Source organism: Gracilinanus agilis, chromosome 3 (genome assembly GCF_016433145.1).
Source record: "Gracilinanus agilis isolate LMUSP501 chromosome 3, AgileGrace, whole genome shotgun sequence".
Taxonomy (NCBI): Eukaryota; Metazoa; Chordata; class Mammalia; order Didelphimorphia; family Didelphidae; genus Gracilinanus; species Gracilinanus agilis.
Window position 1 is genome coordinate 30,736,114 of NC_058132.1, and position 18,631 is coordinate 30,754,744.

Genomic DNA, 18,631 nt, shown 5'->3' on the forward strand with positions numbered 1-18,631 from the left:
GGACTTGTCTAGAGTCACACAGCTAGGCAGTGTCTAAGGCCAAATCTGAACCCAAGACCTCCCATCTCTAGGCCTGATTCTCAATCCACCAAGCCACGTAGCTTCTCCCCTTAGTATTAAATCTAAGCCAAAAGATAAGGATTTTAAAAGTAATAATAATAAATGCTTGTTGATGGCTGGGTTCTTTGCAGAGGTGGGTGAGCATGGGTGTGTAATATTGCTTATACAATCAGAGGCAGCTGATAGATTAGTTGGTTTGACCTGCTTCCTCCCCACTCCAGCCCTTTTCTTTTTCACTCTGTTACTGGGGAGAAGGCAAGGAGAGATATATTTAGAAATGAAGGTGACTTAAAAACCAAAGGTATCAATCCAAATGGGATTTTTTGGAAAGAATAACAGCCAAACCAACCAGAGATGAGAGGGAAAGTGTTCTGGAAACACCAAGGAATGGGGCTGGGTGACAGATGGAAGGAGGACAGGTTGCTGAGTGACGGGGGCAGAGGGAGGGCCTGGAAGATGCCAATTCCTCCGCCTGGCTCAGTGTGTCATGGGTATCAGAGAAGGAACAGCCAGCACCACAGAGGCTATGGAGACAGCCAGGGTCCCAGGGCATAAAAAAAGAAAGAGAATGAGAAGAATAAAAGAAGGAAAAGGGAAGGGGGCGGCTGGTAGCTCAGTGGTTTGAGAGCCAGGCCTAGAGAGGGGAGGTTCAAATGTAGCCTCAGACACTTTCTAGCTGTGTGACCCTGGGCAAGTCACTTAACTCCCATTGCCTAGCCCTTACTGCTCTTCTGCCTTGGAACCAAGACACTGCCTTGATTCTAAGACAGAAGGGAAGGGTTTAAAAAAAAACAAGGAGAAAGGGACATTGTCAGTGAGGGAGCAGGAAATCCAGAGGGCATGACAAAAAGGGAAGTCAGAAGATGAAAGGGAGAGGAAGGGGCTGGGATTGAGCTGACTGAGGAGGGAGATACAGGGACAGGTAGCAGAAGGGACCTTTAACCTCCAGGACATGTCAGCTCTGAATCACTGGGTTCACGAGAGGGGGAAGATTGAAAACAACCCCAGCCAAACTGAGGTTTAGGCAACCTTTACCCTAGGCCAAATGCCACAAAAGGGAGAATTTGGTCCAGGAAAATTCCACAGGAAGAGTGTAAGGATGTTGCCAAATTGGGTTCAGGGCTCTGTGTAGAGAGCCCGGCTTAGAGAAGAGGACCTCTGTTCCTCCAAGAGTCAGGGAGACTGAGACAAAGAGTTTGGCCTACGAGGTAACAGAAAGACAAGCAGTAAGGATGGAGAGCACAAAGATGCCACCTCACACTCAGAAAAGTGGCAAAGATGATCAGTGACAGAAATACCCAGTGTTAGACGGGCACACTGTGAATGAAGCCATAAATGGGTTCAACCATTCTGGAAAGCAATTAGGAATTAGGCAAGAAAAATGGCTGAACGGTTCATGCCCTTTGACCAAGAGATCTCATATTGAGCATGTTTGCTAAAGGTCAACCACAGAAATAAAGACACCGTATAGACCAAAATATTCACAACAACCCTTTTTATGTTACCAAAAGTCAAGAAATGAAGTGGGCCATGACTGAACAAGCCAGAGCGTATGAATGAAAAAAAAAGTTATGGTGCCATAAGAAACAACCACCACGAAGAACCTAGAGAAGCAGAGGGCAACTAGGTGGATCAGTGAGTTGAGAGCCAGGCCTAGAGATGAGAGGTCCTGGGTTCAAATGTGGCCTCAGACACTTCCCAGCTGTGTGACCCTGGGCAAGTCACTTAACTCCCACTGCCTAGCTCTTACCATTCTTCTGCCTTGGAACCAATACAAAGTATTGATTCTAAGAGAGAAGGAAGGGTGGTGGTTGTTTTTTAAGAACCTAGAGAAGCAGAAGAAGACTTGGTTGAACTGATGCAAAATGAAACAAGTAGAACCTGGAGAAAAATATGCATCATGACCTCAAGAATGTGAATGAAAATAATACTTAAAGGCAGCTAAACTTTGGCACATCACAACGTTGACACATCGCAATGATCAATCTTGACCCCGCAGAATAGATCATATAACACACTGGCCTTCTTTTAGTAGCAACGTGAGGGTCTGAGGGGGTAGAACATAGCTGGAAGAGACCTAGGGAAGCCACTCACTGGGCCATTCTCTTTCCAGGACTATAAAGGAAGAGCTGAAGTCCAGAGAGGAAATGACTAGCTTGAGGTCACACAGGAAACCCAAAGCAGAGAAGGGTTCAAATCGACTCCAAAGACAGCCTTCTTACCACTGTACCATGTCTGACTCCTCATGATTCCACTGGTTTTGCCTAACATTTTTTGTTGATGATGATGTTGTTACAAGGAGAGTTTAACTAGTTGACAAGAAGTGAGTTATACTAAGAAATTACTTCTGGGGCAAAAATAAACAGTATCAAATTTTAAAAAAAGATAAAACTATAGGACTGATTTATAAGTCCTTGCACCCTGAAGGTGGGAGGGGAAAGGGCCCCTCAGAGTCTGAGAAGCTGGGGAAGACCTCCTGCCTGGTTAGGGTTCCCTCAGTCCCTGGCTGTTCCTCTACCCCTGAGATGCCTTAAAGAGGGACCATAATTCCTGCCAATTTGAACAAAATTGTTGAGTCCTATGAGATAATGGATGGGCATGTCGGTTGTCCTGTCCCTGCCTTCCACATTATCTGGTACATACAGGCCATACAAAAATGATTATTCCTTGTACCCCCTTTCTCCCTTACCCTTTGCTGGATCAGGGCATGCTTCCTCTCCATCTCCCGCTTCTCCACTGCAGAATCAATCACCAGCTGGTCCAACTATCAAGGCATAGAGAATAAAGTTCTGTGTCACCTCAGAGAGCTTCCTAAAAATCTACATTCATTCATTTATTCATTCATTCATTCACTCAGCAAGTTCTTTTTAAACCCTTACCTTCCATCTTAGAATCAATACCGTGTATTGGTTCTAAAGCAGAAGAGGTTAGGCAATGGGGGTTAAGTGACTGGCACAGGATCTCACAGCTAGGAAGTATCTGAAGCAACCACTCATCTCTAGGCCTGGCTCTCAATTCATTGAGCCCCCTAGCTGCCCCTACTCAGCAAGTTCTGATAAAGCACTTGCTCCAGGCCTGACTACAATGCCAGGGTCCCAGGAGACAGGCAGGGGGGAAGCGGAGCCCTGTCTCTCCTGACCCTCAGCCTTTCCTCCTCCTGTTTCCGTAGCTAGGGGCTCCTCCTAGGGGGCCACAGCCCCAGACTCACCTCTGAGGCCAGCTTCTTCATGTAGGGGTCCAGTTGATGTAAGAGGCTATAGCCCTGCTGGAAGAAGGCATACTGTGCATGCATGAAGGACAGCATCTGTGGAATGAATGACAGGGATGCTCAGCCCATCCCAGGGCACACACCTGGGTCTGGAAACACCTCCTGGCCCACTGAGATTCCCCATGGGAGCACTTGCTTCCACAGCCCACATTCCAAGCATACAGAGCCTGAGCATGCACCTCGCCTCACGTGGCTCTGGCCCAGCATACGGGTCCAGGACCAGGTGCCTCCACATGTCTACTCCCATGTGTCAGCAGGCGTACCCATGCCTGGGAGCATAGATGATGTGTGCCGGCATGCATGCACCCAACCATGGTGGGTCCAAGGCCAGCAGAGGCATGACATGTGCCTTCCCCCAACACACACACACACACACACACACACACACACACACACACAGAACTTGGTATTTTGGGAAGGGAGTAGGAGGGGGCCAGGGGGAGGGAAGAGAGGAGACAAGCTCTCACCGCATCTAAGATCTCAAACTTCTTCTTAGCCTGAAGGACGTTGATCTGCAAAAGGAGAGACACAGAGACAGAGAGAGGGGAAAGAAGAGGACAAATCAGCATAGGGGCAGGCATGAGGCTCAGGAGGCTGGGGAGGCTGAAGGGAGGGAGGCACTGAGCCAGGATAGCTCCCAGCCCAAACGCTGCTCATTCCTTTCATTGTTCCCCAGGACCACTGCTGACACTGCCCTGTGCATTCACCCAGGCCTGCTTTCATCAGGTCCCAACCCAGCTCAACAATGATAAAGGGCTCCCCGTGGCCTCAGAATCAGCTTAAAACCCCCTACCTCTATCCACCACTCCTTCCCACCCCCTACTCCTGACCATCCAGCCTCCTCTTTCCCTGCTCCTTTTCAAGGACCCTCCATTCTTTATTGTTCAGTTGTATTATGTTGTGACCCCGTTTAGGGTTCTCTTGGCAGAGATACTAGAGTGGTTTGCCATTTCCTACTCCAGCTTATTTTACAATGAGGAAACTGAGGCAATCTGGGTTCGGTGATTTACCTAGCTTCAGATAGCTGGTAAGCATCTGAGATTTGAACTCAGGCCTTCCTGACTCCAGTGCTCTATCCACTAAGCCATCTAGTAGCCTCTACACTAATAATCACTACTACTAATAAAATAACAATAATAAAAGTTACTAACAATAATAATAAACTATATAGCATCTATTATGTGCACTTTACAAATAGGAGCACATTGGCTCCTCACAACAATCCTGGGAGGGAGCTGTTTTACTATTCTCACTTTGCAGATGAGGAAACTGAGGCAAACAAAGTTTAAATGACTTTCCAAGGGTCACATGGCTAGTAAATATCTGAGGCTAGATTTGAACTCGAGTCTTCCTAAATTCAGACCCAATGTTAGCTGCCACATGCTCAACTCACTTTGATTATGTCTTTTTTTTAAAAAAAAAAACTTGTGCTTTTGCATCACCTTGTTTCCAAAATATATTCCTCTCCTCCCTCCCTTACCTTCCCCAAAAGGGATCCCTTGTAACAAAAAGATGTATATACAGCAAAACTAAATAATACATCGGCATGTGGCCTCTTCCACATCCATAATTCTGAACCTCTGCAAGAAGGGAAGGAGGTCTAGTCTTCATTCTCACCATGACCTCCACCACTCCCCCTTTCCCCAGTCCCTCAGTATCCCCCCCAGGTCATCATTTCTGCTTTGGCTTCATTTCCTTCCCTGGCAACCTTGACCCCACACTTGGCCAGCTCATTGTTCTAGAATCCCTTCTCCCCTTGACCTCACCTTCTACAGCCCTGACCAGCCTTAGCCCCTACCACTCCTCCCTATTCCAGTCCTGGATTCCTCCCACCATCTGTCTTCTTCATTTGCTGCTACATGGACAGGAAAGGAATTAGGCCACCATCTTGACTGGGTTGACTATGAAGTCCCATCGTCTTGTCCCTCCATGGCCCTCACCACAATAAGGCAGTCCTTTTACTAACGGATGCCCTGAGAATCAGCCAGGTGTTACATCTTGAGGCTAGTTCTGCCTCTGACATGTATAGACCGTATGACCCTGGGCAAGTCACATATTTTTGTCAGAAATCTTTCTTGATCCTACTCAATGCTAGTACTTTCCTCCTTTGGATTAAGTCCATTTTTTCCATCTACAGCTTGTTTATACATAGTTGTTTTCACATTGTCTTCCTCATTAGACTAAGAGCTCCTTGAAGGCATCCCCAGTCCTTGGCCCAGAGTCTGATACACAGTAGACACTTAATAAATGTTTATTGATTGGCAGACTGAATCTGCATTAAATGAGAAAGTTCTTCCAGGAGCTCCCTGCACTGATGAAATCAAGGGTGTAGGCAGAAAACAAATCAGTTCTCTATCCAACCTCCAACATTACCTGCTCCACATCTTCTCTTCTTTCCCTCTCCTCTCCCTCTCCTTTTCATAGATCACCCCTCCACCACCCTAGCTCAAGGCTTCATCACCTTTTCACTGAACCCACTGCAATAACCTCCCCTAAATGTCTCCCCACTCCAAACCATCCTCCATACAGACAACAAATTGAGATTCCCGGAGCGCAGATCCGATCGCGTCACTCCCCTCACTCGATACCCTCCATGCTCCCTATTACTTCTTGGGTCAAATGCAAACACCCCTGTTTGGTATTTAAAGCCGGTCACACCTGACTCCTCTTATTATTTCTCAGTCCCCTTCTTGTCCTCTAGAGTCCAGCCACATTGGCCTTCTTCTTGTCCTCCTCTTCTAACTCGTATTCTCCATGCTTCTATATCCAGGCTGTTCCTCCCATCCTGGGAATGCACTCCCTCTGCACTTCCTCTTAGAATTCTTTCAGAGCTCAGTTGAAAGCCGACTAGGAGGCCTTTCCCGACCTCTCCTCCCTCCCTTACTAATGAATGCCTTCCCCTCAAAATTCTTTTGTGTTCATGTAGCACAGAATTATTTATGGAGTTGCTGTCTTCCCCAATAGAAGGAAGGCTTCTTGAGACAGGACTTGTTGGAGTTCTGTCTTGGGATCCCCGAGCACTTAATAAATGCTGATTGGCTCTGGCTAAACACGAGGTCCCCTCCATCTGGGCTGGCCTTTGGACCTTCTCTTCGCCCCTTTTCCAAATCTTCCTTGACCATCAAGGCCACAAATTCCACCTCCTCCAAGAAGTCTGAGATCACCCCAGACCTCAAGGGTCTCTGAGCTCCCCCAGCACTGACTGGCAAATACAACTCTCTTAACCATGATCACTCTGGGACTTCTGCCAGCTCTCATCTCCCAGGGGAGAGGGTGAGTCACCCGTGAAGTGTGGGGGCTTGACCTAACCTCCCAGGGCCTCCCAGTGCTAAGATTCTAAGATCCTCCCCAGCAGTAGAGAGTATACAACAGCTGTTCCAAAAATACTACGATCCTGGGAATGTCAGGACCCGAGGGATAGAAGGAGAAGGAAACCCAGACTTACAGGGCAGCAGAGGCAGGATTAGAACCTGAGCCCCTTCCCCTAACTGGACTATCTCCTCCGGTCAGATCTAGCCTTGGGCTGGCCCCACTTTTGCCTGCAATCCCCTACCCGCCATGCCAGAGACCCCCCCTGACCTGGAGCACATAATCCAGGGCCAAGTGGCGGAAGCACTTGCGGGTGAGGGTCAGCGCTCCAGTGGCCTCTTCGACCTCATGTGGCCGGTGCCGTGGGGCCTGCGCATTCTTCACCAGAGACATCTCCATGTCCTCTCGGACTTTGTCAAATTGTTTCTTTGTTTCCTTGAATTTCCTAACATCACTGGGAAAAGAGAGGAGGAGCGGTCAGCTGGCGACAAAGGGGGAGCCGGCGCAGAGGAGACCCAAAGACTCCCTGGAGGGACCCCTCGTACTCATTGACCTCGGGGCCTCGGGGATGCTCATCCAGAGAATGGGCAGAACTCCCTCTCCTCATTGGTCCTGGCCATGCTGACTCTGGGACAGGTGAGAGGGGATGTGAGCCAGAGGTGAAAGAGCCACATGGGCAAAGCCCACTCTCCGCCAGGATGGAGCAAGAGTGGAAGAAAGCAAACTGATCACGTGGAAACGGGCTTTGCATGGATGATCCATAGCCTCTCGCTCTCCTGAATGGGGCAGGGAGGCAGGAGGGAGCAGAAGAATTCATTTGGAATTCTCATTTTTAAAAAATAAATGTTGGGCAGCTGGGTAGCTCAGTGGAGTGAGAGTCAGGCCTAGAGACAGGAGGTCCTAGGTTCAAACTTGGCCTCAGACACTTCCCAGCTGTGTGATCCTGGGCAAGTCACTTGACCCCCATTGCCCACCCTTACCAATCTTCCACCTATAAGACAATACACCGAAGTACAAGGGTTTAAAAAAAAAAGGAAAAAACAAAAAACAAAAAAAATAAAAAAATAAATGTTGACAAATCTGGCCTCAGCCACTTCCCAGGTGGGTGACCCTGGGCAAGTCCCTTGACCCCCATTGCCTACCCTTACCCCTCTTCTGCCTTGGAGCTAATACACAGCATTGATTCCAAGATGGAAGGTGAGGGTTTAGAAAACAAACAAATAAATAAATAAATGAATGTTGACCTGATGGAATCGCTTGCCACCTTTGGGAAGGAGGAGGGAGGGAAAGTCATGAGTTGGATTTGAGTCCTAGCTCAGCAATCATTCATTCAGTCATTCATTCAGCATTTATTGAGCCCTTGCAGTGCATTAGGTCCTTCTTCCCGAAGGAGGACACAGTCGAGCCCATCTCTGAAGAAAACTAGAGATTCTGGGAGGCAGAGATGAGGAGGGAGGGCATTCCAGGCATGGGGCACAGCCTGGGCAAAGGCACGGGGCAGAGATGGAATGTGGGGCAAGGGGAACAGTTTAGCTGGAATACAGAGCGCACAAAGGAAGGTCCGGGGCCATAAAGTTAGAAAGGGAAGCTGGGAGCCAAATGGTGAGGAACCAAACAGAAGCTAGACAGAGCCTGAGCATGTCCATCTGCACGAACATGCACTGAGCTCTACAGACAGGCATGCCCAAAGATGCAGGTCCACAAACGCAGGTTCAAACATGCATGTAGATAAAGTGCATGCCTTGTAGATGTTTGTGTCTATATGTAAACACACATGTATGTGGTCGTGGCTATATAAACACGTGTGCAGACCTACATGTATGTATACATGTGTGTGTGCCAGCGTGCCTAAGCTCTAAGCTAGATCCCTGGATGCATGCATGCATGGATGGATGTTTGTCTGTCTCCTCTGTTTGACTCTGAACGTCCGTCATAGTCTGAGCCCAAACTCCCCTGAGTTTATCTTGTCTTTGTTTATCTAAGACAGGTCTTCTACTATGTGTATGTATGTATGCATGTAAGTGTGCATGTGCGTATTGTTCAGTCATTTCCATCATTTCTGACTCTTCATGGTCCCGTTCGGGGTTTTGTTGGCAAAGACACTGGAGCGGTGGGCCATTTCCTTCTCCAGCCCATTTTACAGATGGGGAAACTGAGGCAAATTGGGTAAAATGACTTATCCAGGGTCACACAGCTAGTTGGCTGTTTCCTTCTCCAGCCCATTTTACAGATGAGGAAACTGAGGCAAACTGGGTAAAATGACTTATCCAGGGTCACACAGCTAGTTGGCCGTTTCCTTCTCCAGCCCATTTTACAGATGAGGAAACTGAGGCAAACAGGGTGAAATGACTTGCCCAGAGTCGCTCAGCTAGTAAGTATCTGAAATGAGATTTGAACTTGCGTCTTCCTGACTCTAGACACACAGCTCTATCCACTGCAGCACCCCTTGTGTGTTATTACTAGGGATAACAGAGGACCCCTAAAGATTCCTGAGCAGGGGAGTAGCCAGTCGGCCCTGTGCTCGAGGAACACCAGTTTGTCGTGTGTGGAAGCTGGGCGGGGGAAGGAAGAGCCTGGCAGCAGGGGGACCGAGGAGGAGGCAGCGGTCGTAGTGTGCCGGGTGCCCGGAATGAGGAAGAAGAAAAGTCAGAGAGGGCGCCGAGGCTGCCAGACTGGCCGGTCAAGGACGGGGCTCGAGGTCAGCAGCGGGGCAGCCCTGGAAGAAGCTACACATCCTGAGTCTGAGAAAGGAACCTTCCCGGGCTGGGTGGTGAGGCGGGAGGGGAGCTGGGGCCCAGGACCAGGGCAGGCTCCACACATCGGGGAGCCGTTGGCGGATGAGAGCCAGAGACAGCACAGAAGGGGAAGAGAAGATGCCCGAGAGAGGAGGGGTCCGGGAGGACGATCCGCGTGACCTGAGCGAAGCCCTGCCCGCCTCACGCTCACCATCTAGAATGAAGCGCTCGGACTAGACGGCCACGAAGGTCCCTTCCAGCTCTGCACTGAGCATCCCATACGGGGAAATGACCGGTCCAAGGTCCCCCGGCCGGGCAATAAACACACCAATCGAAACAGATCGTCCGACGCTTCTTTCCAGTCCCAGAATAAAAGCAGGCGGGTAGATTTGGGGCATGAGGGGGAGACTGGGGTGGGGGAACATCACATACTCACTCTTTGACAAAATTGTGGAGCTGCTGCCGCACGGACCGCTGAGCCTGGTCAAACAGGATCTAGAAACACCCAGAAGGGAGGGATTTGGGGACGAGCTGGAGCAGGGGGGCAGGGAGAAATTGCTCCCCGAGTCCAGGTTTGGCTCCTGGCTTTCCCTGCCCCCTGCCACACACACACCAGCTGAGAAGCTGGGCTTAGGGTCAAGCCCCCCCCCCCAGGGAAAGGCCTCAGTTTCCCCTCAGCAGCCACAGAACATCAGCCATTCGGGTCTGGGTCAGAAGCCTGGCAGCCTCCCCGACCTCTACACAAAGGCTGCCCTGCATGGCCAGCAGAAGGCACTGACACTTGGGGCTGTCCAGATGTGGGAGAGGGCCCGTGTTCCCCTCTGACTGGGCTGGGGCTGGGGGGAGTCATCCCCGAGTAGCTCCCCAATCCCACAATGCCTCTGCTCATGGCCCCACGTCGGGGAGACGACAGTCCTATGGCCAGGTCTATCTGCTGCCTCCCACTGGGGTGCTGGATTGTGGGATCCTGGACAGAGCGGCTAGGAGGGTCCGATGAGGAGGCTGGAACCTGCCCACAGTCACACAGCCAGGAAAGGGCGGCAGGCTGCCTCCTGGGGAAGTGGGGAGGCCGTGCCCCTCACCCCATCACCCCATCACCGTCTCCCGACAAGCAGAGGGGGAAGGGCTGGCCCTTGGACGGGGGCAGGTGCAGGAAGGGCCAAGGACACGGCGAGGGCACCACCGGGCAGCCCCATGGGTCACTTTGAGCTCCGGGAGTGTTTATTTCTGAACTTCCCCTGCTGGGTGGGTGAGGAGGAGGGGGGAGTGTTGTTTAGTCTGGGTTCAGGCTCCCAGGCCAAGCCCTGACCACCCAGAGCGTGGACAACTATTCAGCCACGTGGGGCCTTCATGGACCTCTGGTGGGGAGGGTATTTGGGGTCCTGGGGAGACCCTGGCCTTGTCTCTAACTCCAACCCCTAGTGCTCGCCCACCTGTCCCCCCAAGAACTCCCGGGACCTGACTCAGTCGGCCGGAATGCCAAGAGAGCCGGAGTCCAGCCTTCCTGCCCCCCCCCAACCACCCACCTCCTCCTAGAGAAGTCCAGGCGGGAAGCTGTCTGCTAACATCTGGCGGAGGAATCTCTAAGAAGCCAGTTCCCTGTCCCAGGGGGGCCATCTGCCCAGGCTGGGGTCAGGGGGGGAAATGGAGGCTCAGAGTCCTGAGAGCTCTTCTAGTGGCCACTGGGGCCAAAGGTTATTGTGTGTCTCTCTGCCTCCAATCCCATCAGCCTGCCTGGGAGACTTCTGACTCACTCCTGTCTGCAGTGCTTTGTGACCCGACTTAAACGGGTGGGGATGTCCAGAATCCCTCCCCAGCTCCTTGGCTCTTCCAGAACCTCTATCTGGCTCGAATTGGGGCTCCTCCTCCCCCTCCCACAGCCACAGCTCCAGTTACATCCTTCCCCTTCCCCTCCCCCTCTGGCTGGACCAGGGCCCAGCCTGGCTCCTCCTGCCCCAAAAGACGCCCGGCAGTGTCCCCCCACCCCAGGCTTCCTCAGTACATAGCCCCCCCCACCCGCCATGGTTCCCTCCCCATGACTCAGGCTCGCACCATCCACAGGGCCCACGTAAACCGGGTCACAGGGCCCCAGCTCCACAAGAGCATCCGGACTCAGCCTAGAGAAGCTCCACTCCCCACATTTCCCAAGCCCAGGGAGTCTCTGGCTGGGGGCAGAGTCCTAGAGGGTGGGGCTGGCATGCAAATGAGATGCTAATGAAGCCATGCATCTAGGTTACACAGTTAGCTCAGAGGGGGCTGCTCCTACCATGTGGTAGTTGATCATTTCCTGAAGACTGTCTCCAAACTTCTGTAGACATTCCTGGGGGAAAGAAGGAAGAGACTGGATGAGGTGGGGTCACTGAATAAAGGCTCCTGGATGCCTTCCCCCTCCGCACTACACTCTGCCCTCATCCCTTAGCTGGTCCCCCACGAGGCTCAGAAGGAATCTTCACAGACACAGAGAACCACAGAGGCCCCCACACTCCCTCGGTCCATCCTGCTGAGACTCTGGGAGTCTCACAGCCACTGTCCATCCCCGTCTCTCTAAAACCCCCTATGGCTCCCCACCTATCTCTACTTCTTCCTCGTTGGTCTGCTGAGTCTGGAGGCCCCCCTGTCACGGCTATAGTAGCCATCCCCTTGGCCCCAGTGTTTGGCCAACATGGCTTCCAAATCTACTGACTCCCCAACCCTAAGCCCCAAACCACCTGGAAGGAGGCCAGCAGATGGGAAAAGGGGGCTGGGGTTAGAGAAGGAGCCAATCCACAGCAGAGCGGGAAGAAGAGTACAGAAAGCCAGGGAGAAGACTGCCTAAGCACCAAGCTTCAATCTGCCTCTCCTTGACTGGCTCTATAATCCAAAGGACCAAGGCAGGGGCATGGCGGAGAAGGGAGGAAAAACCTGGGTCTGGCCTCACCTTCAGCCATTTATTGATTGGCTGTGTGACTGAGTAGGTGAACCACTTAACTTCAGTTTTCTCATCTGGAAAATGGGAATGATAGTACCCAGGAATGCCTACCTCCCAAGGCCGTTGTAGAGCTCAAAGGAGATATCATCTAAATGTCAGCTATTTCTCAGTCATTATTTTTTTTTTAAACCCTCACCTTCCTTCTTAGAAGCGATACTGTGTATTGGTTCCAAGGCAGAAGAGTGGTAAGGGTAGGCAATGGGGGTCAAGTGACTTGCCCAGGGTCACACAGCTAGAAAGTGTTCTCAATCATTATTACAAAGGATAGAGAGCTGGCCTTGGAATCGAGTCTCCTTCAAGTCCCACTTCTGACCTGTACTGGCTGTGGAACCCTAGATGAGTCACTTAGCCCTTTCCAGCATGCCCAACCCCTTCTTTAACACTCTACAGAGGAGTGGCCAGTCTGTAATCATGGAGGGAGCTTCCACACCAGGAGGGAAATCCACAAATGCACACCAAAATAGCCAAGCTGATTTCTATGGTGGCTATTGAGTTCTCCCTCTTTCTGTTTGATGGAGTTCAGCTAGAAACGGTCCCAGGACATCTTCTCCTCCCTCTCCTCCTCTTGTCTGATGGAGTCCAGGGAGAAACGGTCCTGGGATGAGTTATTCTCCTGCTATTATAATTTCCTGCTTAACATCTTATAGACCAGGCACCGGTGGAGACAACGATTGCCTTTCTGGGACTGGAAGCTCCCTGGGCACATCCCTGGGACAACTTTGGGGCGGCACGCAGAAAGAACACTGGAGGTCTCATTACTGGAGATGGTAGGGGCCAGACTGGAGAACCTGAGCCAAAGAACGCCCAGGTGAGGAAATGCCCTCTCCCAGTGGAGAATGGCACCACCTCCAGTCTTAGAAGAGCTCCTTAAGGTCCTGAGAAATTAAGTCCCCTGCCCAGAGCCATAGAGCCAGGCTTGGAGCGGGTGGGGGGATTGAAATCATAAATTCTGGCCCACATGGCTGGTTCCCTGTTTCTACCACATAACCGCCTGGAGGAGCCAGCATTATCGGGTCCTTTTCAGCTATAGGCACGGCCGGGTTCCACGAATCTCTCCTCTCTTCCAGAACCTTCCTAGTTTGGGCCGAACTTGCCAATCCAAGCACCCGCTCCCAAGGGCAGGAGGACCCTCTCTTCCATTAAACAGTTGCTGTGAGCGATCCACAACCCAGATGGCAGAGAGACGCCCACCCCACCTCTGCCAGTGGCCCCCGGCCCGACCCCAGCGTCATCCCCTCTTACCGAGACGACCTCATCGTTGCGACACTGCTGAGACAGGTCCCGCACCCCGCTGACGAAGTGTTTGTTGGTGGTGATGTAGACCTTGCCAGCCTCGATCATGCCACTGCAGAGTTTGACCAGCTGCGGGGGAGAAGGGAAGAGGGCCAGAGCACCGAGTGAGGGGCGTCCTCCCTCCTGGTCCCCACAGGAAGGGCGCTATGGACGCCTCGGGCCTCAACGGCTCCTTTCCTGGCCAAAGGATCGGAGGGTCAAGGAACACAGATCTGGGGCTGGAAGGGCCCTCGAAGGCCATAAAATCATAGCTCCAGAGCTGGAAGAGGAGAAAACTGAGGCTCCCAGCAGCTAGATGGTGCAGTGGATAGAGCACCGTGCCTGGATTCAGAGAGATCTGACTTCAGCTCCAGCCTCTCACACTGGCTAGCAAAGTGGCTTCATCTCTGTTTGCCTCCATTTTCTTATCTGTCAAATGGGGATAAGAGCACCTCCTTCCCGGGTTGCTGTGAGGATCAAGTGAGATCATTCTAAAGCACTTGGCACAGCATTTGGCACCTGGTAAGTGCTCTAGAAATGTTCGCTATCACTTATGAAGGAACTCGCCCAAGGTGGCACTGGTGGGGTTTGAACGGAGGGCCTCAGCTCTAGCAGAACCAGAGCCTGAGGGGGCAGCTGGGTAGCTCAGTGGATTGAGAGCCAGGCCTAGAGATAGGAGGTCCTGGGTTCAAATCTGGCCTCAGACACTTCCCAGCTGTGTGACCCTGGGCAAGTCACTTGACCCCCATTGCCTAGCCCTTACCACTCTTCCACCAAGGAGCCAATACACAGTATTGAGTCTAAGATGGAAGGTAAGGGTTCAAAAAAAAAAAAAAAAAAAAGAACCAGAGCCTGAGAGTTCAGAAGTCCTACGGTAGAGGGGCAGCAAGGTGGCCAAGCCTAGAGTTCGGATCCGGCCTCAGCCCCCATGGCCTAGCCCTTACCACTCCTCTGTCTTGGGACCAACGCCCAGGATCAGTTCCAAGATAGAAGGCCCAAGGTAGTATTCTAACCAGGCCAGGTGCGGGTTTGGGCAGTGGTAGGGAGCCCAGGGCCGCACCAAGGGTGAGCAGGAAAGGGGACGGCTCCGGTGGGAAGCCCCCTAAGCTCGTCCCCTGCCCCAAGCTCTCAGAGCTCTTCCTCTCTTCATCCCCCGGGCCTGACCCTGCTGACCAGCGGCAAAGAGGACTGTCAGTGGGGAAGCAAAGAGCAGAGAGCCGGCTCGGACACTGGGGACGCATTTCAGACAAATCACCGATCCAGACAGAAATGGGTCAAGGAAAGGTCAAGAGCGGCAGGGCCCGGAGCCAGACAGATCTCTAGGAAGACGAGGAAAATGACTCCAGCATCGGTGCAGGATGTCCTAAGCCCAGGGGAGCCCGTCAGGGCAGGCCAGTCCTCCGCCAGGGCCTCTGGGAGGGTGCCCAGAGTCGGGGAAAAGCCCAGCCAAGGAAGCCTGCCCTGGAACAGGGCTGAAGAGCCTCTCTCACCCTGCAGGGGAACTCGCCAGGCTTGAATCGGGAACCCCAGAAGGAGAAATGGGCCTGGACCCCGAGGACACAAAGGTCCCTGGCAGAGAAACTGAGTTGAAGGGAACGGGGAGGACCCCTGGAGACCCTGAGGGAGCGATCAGCTCTACTCTGCCCCCTCTCAAGAGCTCCCTGACCTCGAACCCCATCGTGCCTGTTGCTGGAACTCCCACCCAGAGGCCTGTAGGGGTGCCTTTGAGTCTGATACCCTCATTTCACAAATGGGGCTCAGGAAACTGGTGACTTGCCCAGGGTCATATAGCTGGTAAAAAAGAGACAGAATTTGAACTCGGGGTCTTCCTGCTTCCAAAGCCAGCCCTCCAGGACCCACCCCAAGCTACTTCCTGACTTTCTGAGCTCGGTCACGTTCTCTCCCTCCCTCTCCCAGCCTTCCTTACCCTCCCACCCCCCCCCCCAAGTCTGACCAAGGCAGGAAGCCGTGAGATCCACCAGCTGCTACTCAGCATGGGGGCCTGGAGAGAATTCTGACACGTGGTCACAGCAGCCCAGGGCACACACGCACAAATGAGCACAAGCAGGCCAGTCTGTGGGGCCCCTCGGAGGTTCAAAGCGCCCATCCTGAGCCCCAGCACCCCAAGTCGCCAGGCCCTCGCGCAGCTCCCCATTCCCCAGCCTTAGAGACCCAGGGGAGGGGAGGGGAGATGGGGAAGGGGCCTCTGCTCCCCCCGGGCCTCTCACCTTGTCCAGTTTAGCCTCGATCTCCACCACATCTGTTTCCACCTCATCTATGGTTGCCCTGGAAGGCAAGAAGCAACACGGTAAGAACTGAACGACGGACCCTGGGCATGAGATCGGTGGGAGGTGCGACCCCAGGGCTAAGAGAAGGGGCCGAGCCCCCCCCAGCCATGGCTCCCCCTCCCAGCGGGCCTCGGAAGCCCCCAACAGTCACCGGTGAAGCCAACAAGGTTTCTGAGCTCCAGAACTCAAACCCTCCAGATCTCCCACCCCAGACCTTCTTCCTCCTCCCACGTGCCCTTTGCTCACGCATGAACAGCCTTCCTTTCCACTGAATGTTTCTCTAAGATGGGGCAGGTCCAGAGCCTCCCCCCACACTGAGCGGGGGCAGAGGGGGTCACTGGGGAGGGGAGGGGATATTTGGAACACACCGGAGCTCCCCTTCCATGCCTAGTGATGGGGGGGCACCCGCCTGGTCCAGAGGCCATCAGCAATGGGAGCCTCAGGGCCCGGGGATGCTCCTTGGCACATTGGGGGGCCCCTCTGGCCCCTCTGGGTATGTGTGACACAGAAACCCCCCCAGGTTCCTCTAGAATCACCCCAAACTGAAGAATGCCAGCTAGGCTCTCTGTGCCTCTCACGGGCCACTTCCCATCCTGGCCCGCTGCTTTTGGGGGGCTCCCATCAAGCTGGGCTCTCTGCCCGCTGAGGGTTTGGTGGGCCAGACAGGGAGGCAGAGAAGAAGAAGAAAAGAGGCTCAGCCGGAGCTGAGGCTCGTCCCCAGCCAAGGAGTGCCAGGAGAAAGGAGAGTTCCCAGGAGGCCGCAGCTAGAACCCAGCGGCCCGGCTCGGGGCCACTCGGGGGCAGACGCGGCTCCGCTTTTAGGTCCACTTCTAGGCCAGTATCTAGACATCCACTTCTACCTTGTATTCGTACACACACCGGGCCATCGTACAAGACGATAACAAACTAGCCAGAATAGAGATTCTCTCTGGTAGAAGAGAAAACAAAGACACCGAAAACGACCTGAATTCTGGATCAAGTGGGCCCAAATGGGCAGGGGCATGGGAGGGGGCATGATGCCAGGGCTCCTCCCCCCGCCCCCCCCCCCGTGTGTGTCTCTCTCTCTCTCTCTCACACACACAGAGCCACACCCAGTGTGCCAAGGAGCATCCCCGGGCCCTGAGGCTCCCATTGCTGCGTGGCCAGTTCCAACGGCCTCCATGCCAGGCGGGTGCCCCCCCACCTGACTAGGCATGGAAGGGGAGCTCCAGTGTGTTTCCAAATATTCCCTCCCCTTCCCATCCTTCCTAAGAGATTCTAATCCTTCTGGGCCTCCCCTGGCATCCCCAGAAGCCTCAGTGAGGGGAGCTCAGGGCAAGGCCCTGGGAGGGAGAAGGAACAAGTGGGGGGCCAGCAGGAGGGCAGGGCAGGCCTGGGGAGGGGGGCCCCCCTGCTCTCCAGCGTTCCCAGAGATTCATGCACACTCACACACTCAAGCACATACTCTGGGCTCCCCGGCCTTCCCTCCCGCTGTGATTCCCACTCGGGCCTCCAAGCTTAACTAGGTCAGAAGCAGCCTGCGGCTGAAAGGAGGGGCCCAGCCCCCAAATGACCTGCCTGCTGCTTGGAAGAGGCAAAGGGGGTGGGGGGGGGCCGGAGCCAGCCAACTGGTCCAGGGCCGGAAGCCTTCTCTGCAGAGAGGTGTTGTTGTAGGGTGGAAAGAGCGCTGGCCCTAGAGTCAAAGGAGCGGAATCCCTCCTCGCTACGTACCAGCTACGTGGCCTTGGATAAGTCACTGAACCTGTTTCCGGGTCCCTAAAATGAAGGGCTTGGGCTAGAGGACCTCTTAGCGCCTTCATAAATAGGAGCTCAGACTCCTGTCCCCCACGCCAGTACCCAGGAGGCCTTCCCTGGATCCCCCACGGCCCGGCCTTCCTCTGTCCATGGGTGAGCATCATTCTCTGCATTTCTTCCCCATTCGAGCACAAATCCCCGGAAGGCAGGGGCTGATGTTGCCTATCTTTGAGGTGCCTAATCCATGCTCACTGAGTCACGGATACCGTCCAGAACCCAAGCAGAACCTTCGCAGGTTCCCCAGGCCTCGCACGCTTCTCCAGCCCCTTCTCCCCGCCATGCACTAAGCCACTGCCACTCCGCTCAGAGGCACTGACACCCGGACAGAAGAGCCGGGCATTCCCCTGCCTTGGAAGATAACACCCAACGGGGGAGGGCCGGTGGTGGTCCTGAGGAGGGCCCCCCAGAAGCCACCGGGGAGCCTCTGGAGATCCTTTCTGCTCATACATCAAGGTTTAGGGACTTGGAAACATGACTCAATTCCCAGGCTCAGGCTTCGAAGAGCCCTCACAGGCCATCTAGGCCAACCCCCCTCCTATTTTACAGCTGGAGAAACTGAGGTTGCACAGGTCTGGAGTCAGGAGGACCTGAGATCAGATACTACCTAGCTGGCGACCCTGGGCAAATCTCTTTACCCAGTTTGCCTCTGTTTCCTCGTCTATAAAATGAGCTGGAAAAGCACTCCAAAACGGGGTCACAGAGCGTCAGACACCACTGAACACCACCTGAAAAGAGTTGGAATTTGAACTTGTCCACCCCTCGGACTCTAGGGATGGTTTTGCTTCTGTCTTCATACCCTCAGTGCCCAGCTCATAGTATGCTCCTAATAAATGCCTGTTGATGGACCGAATGAAGGCCCCACTTTGCCTCCAGAGCCCTTCCACTTCGGGCTCCCCAATTCTTGCCTTTAATGTTATTATCCTTGCTGTATCTGTGG

General features: G+C 53.4%; 1 protein-coding gene across 1 annotated transcript in view; it reads right to left on the reverse strand.

Annotated features, from left to right (window-relative positions):
- Positions 1-16,915, reverse strand: part of ACAP3 (ArfGAP with coiled-coil, ankyrin repeat and PH domains 3) — a 47,672-nt gene extending 30,757 nt beyond the window's left edge. Inside the window, exons 1-9 of the mRNA XM_044668633.1 lie at positions 16,854-16,915; positions 15,841-15,898; positions 13,583-13,702; positions 11,639-11,692; positions 9,809-9,867; positions 6,908-7,091; positions 3,796-3,840; positions 3,269-3,364; positions 2,750-2,824 (exon numbers count right to left, since the gene is read on the reverse strand). Coding sequence (XP_044524568.1) covers positions 2,750-2,824; positions 3,269-3,364; positions 3,796-3,840; positions 6,908-7,091; positions 9,809-9,867; positions 11,639-11,692; positions 13,583-13,702; positions 15,841-15,898; positions 16,854-16,915 — 753 coding nt within the window. The remainder of the gene's footprint in view (positions 1-2,749; positions 2,825-3,268; positions 3,365-3,795; positions 3,841-6,907; positions 7,092-9,808; positions 9,868-11,638; positions 11,693-13,582; positions 13,703-15,840; positions 15,899-16,853) is intronic.
- Between the last annotated feature and the right edge of the window lie 1,716 nt (positions 16,916-18,631).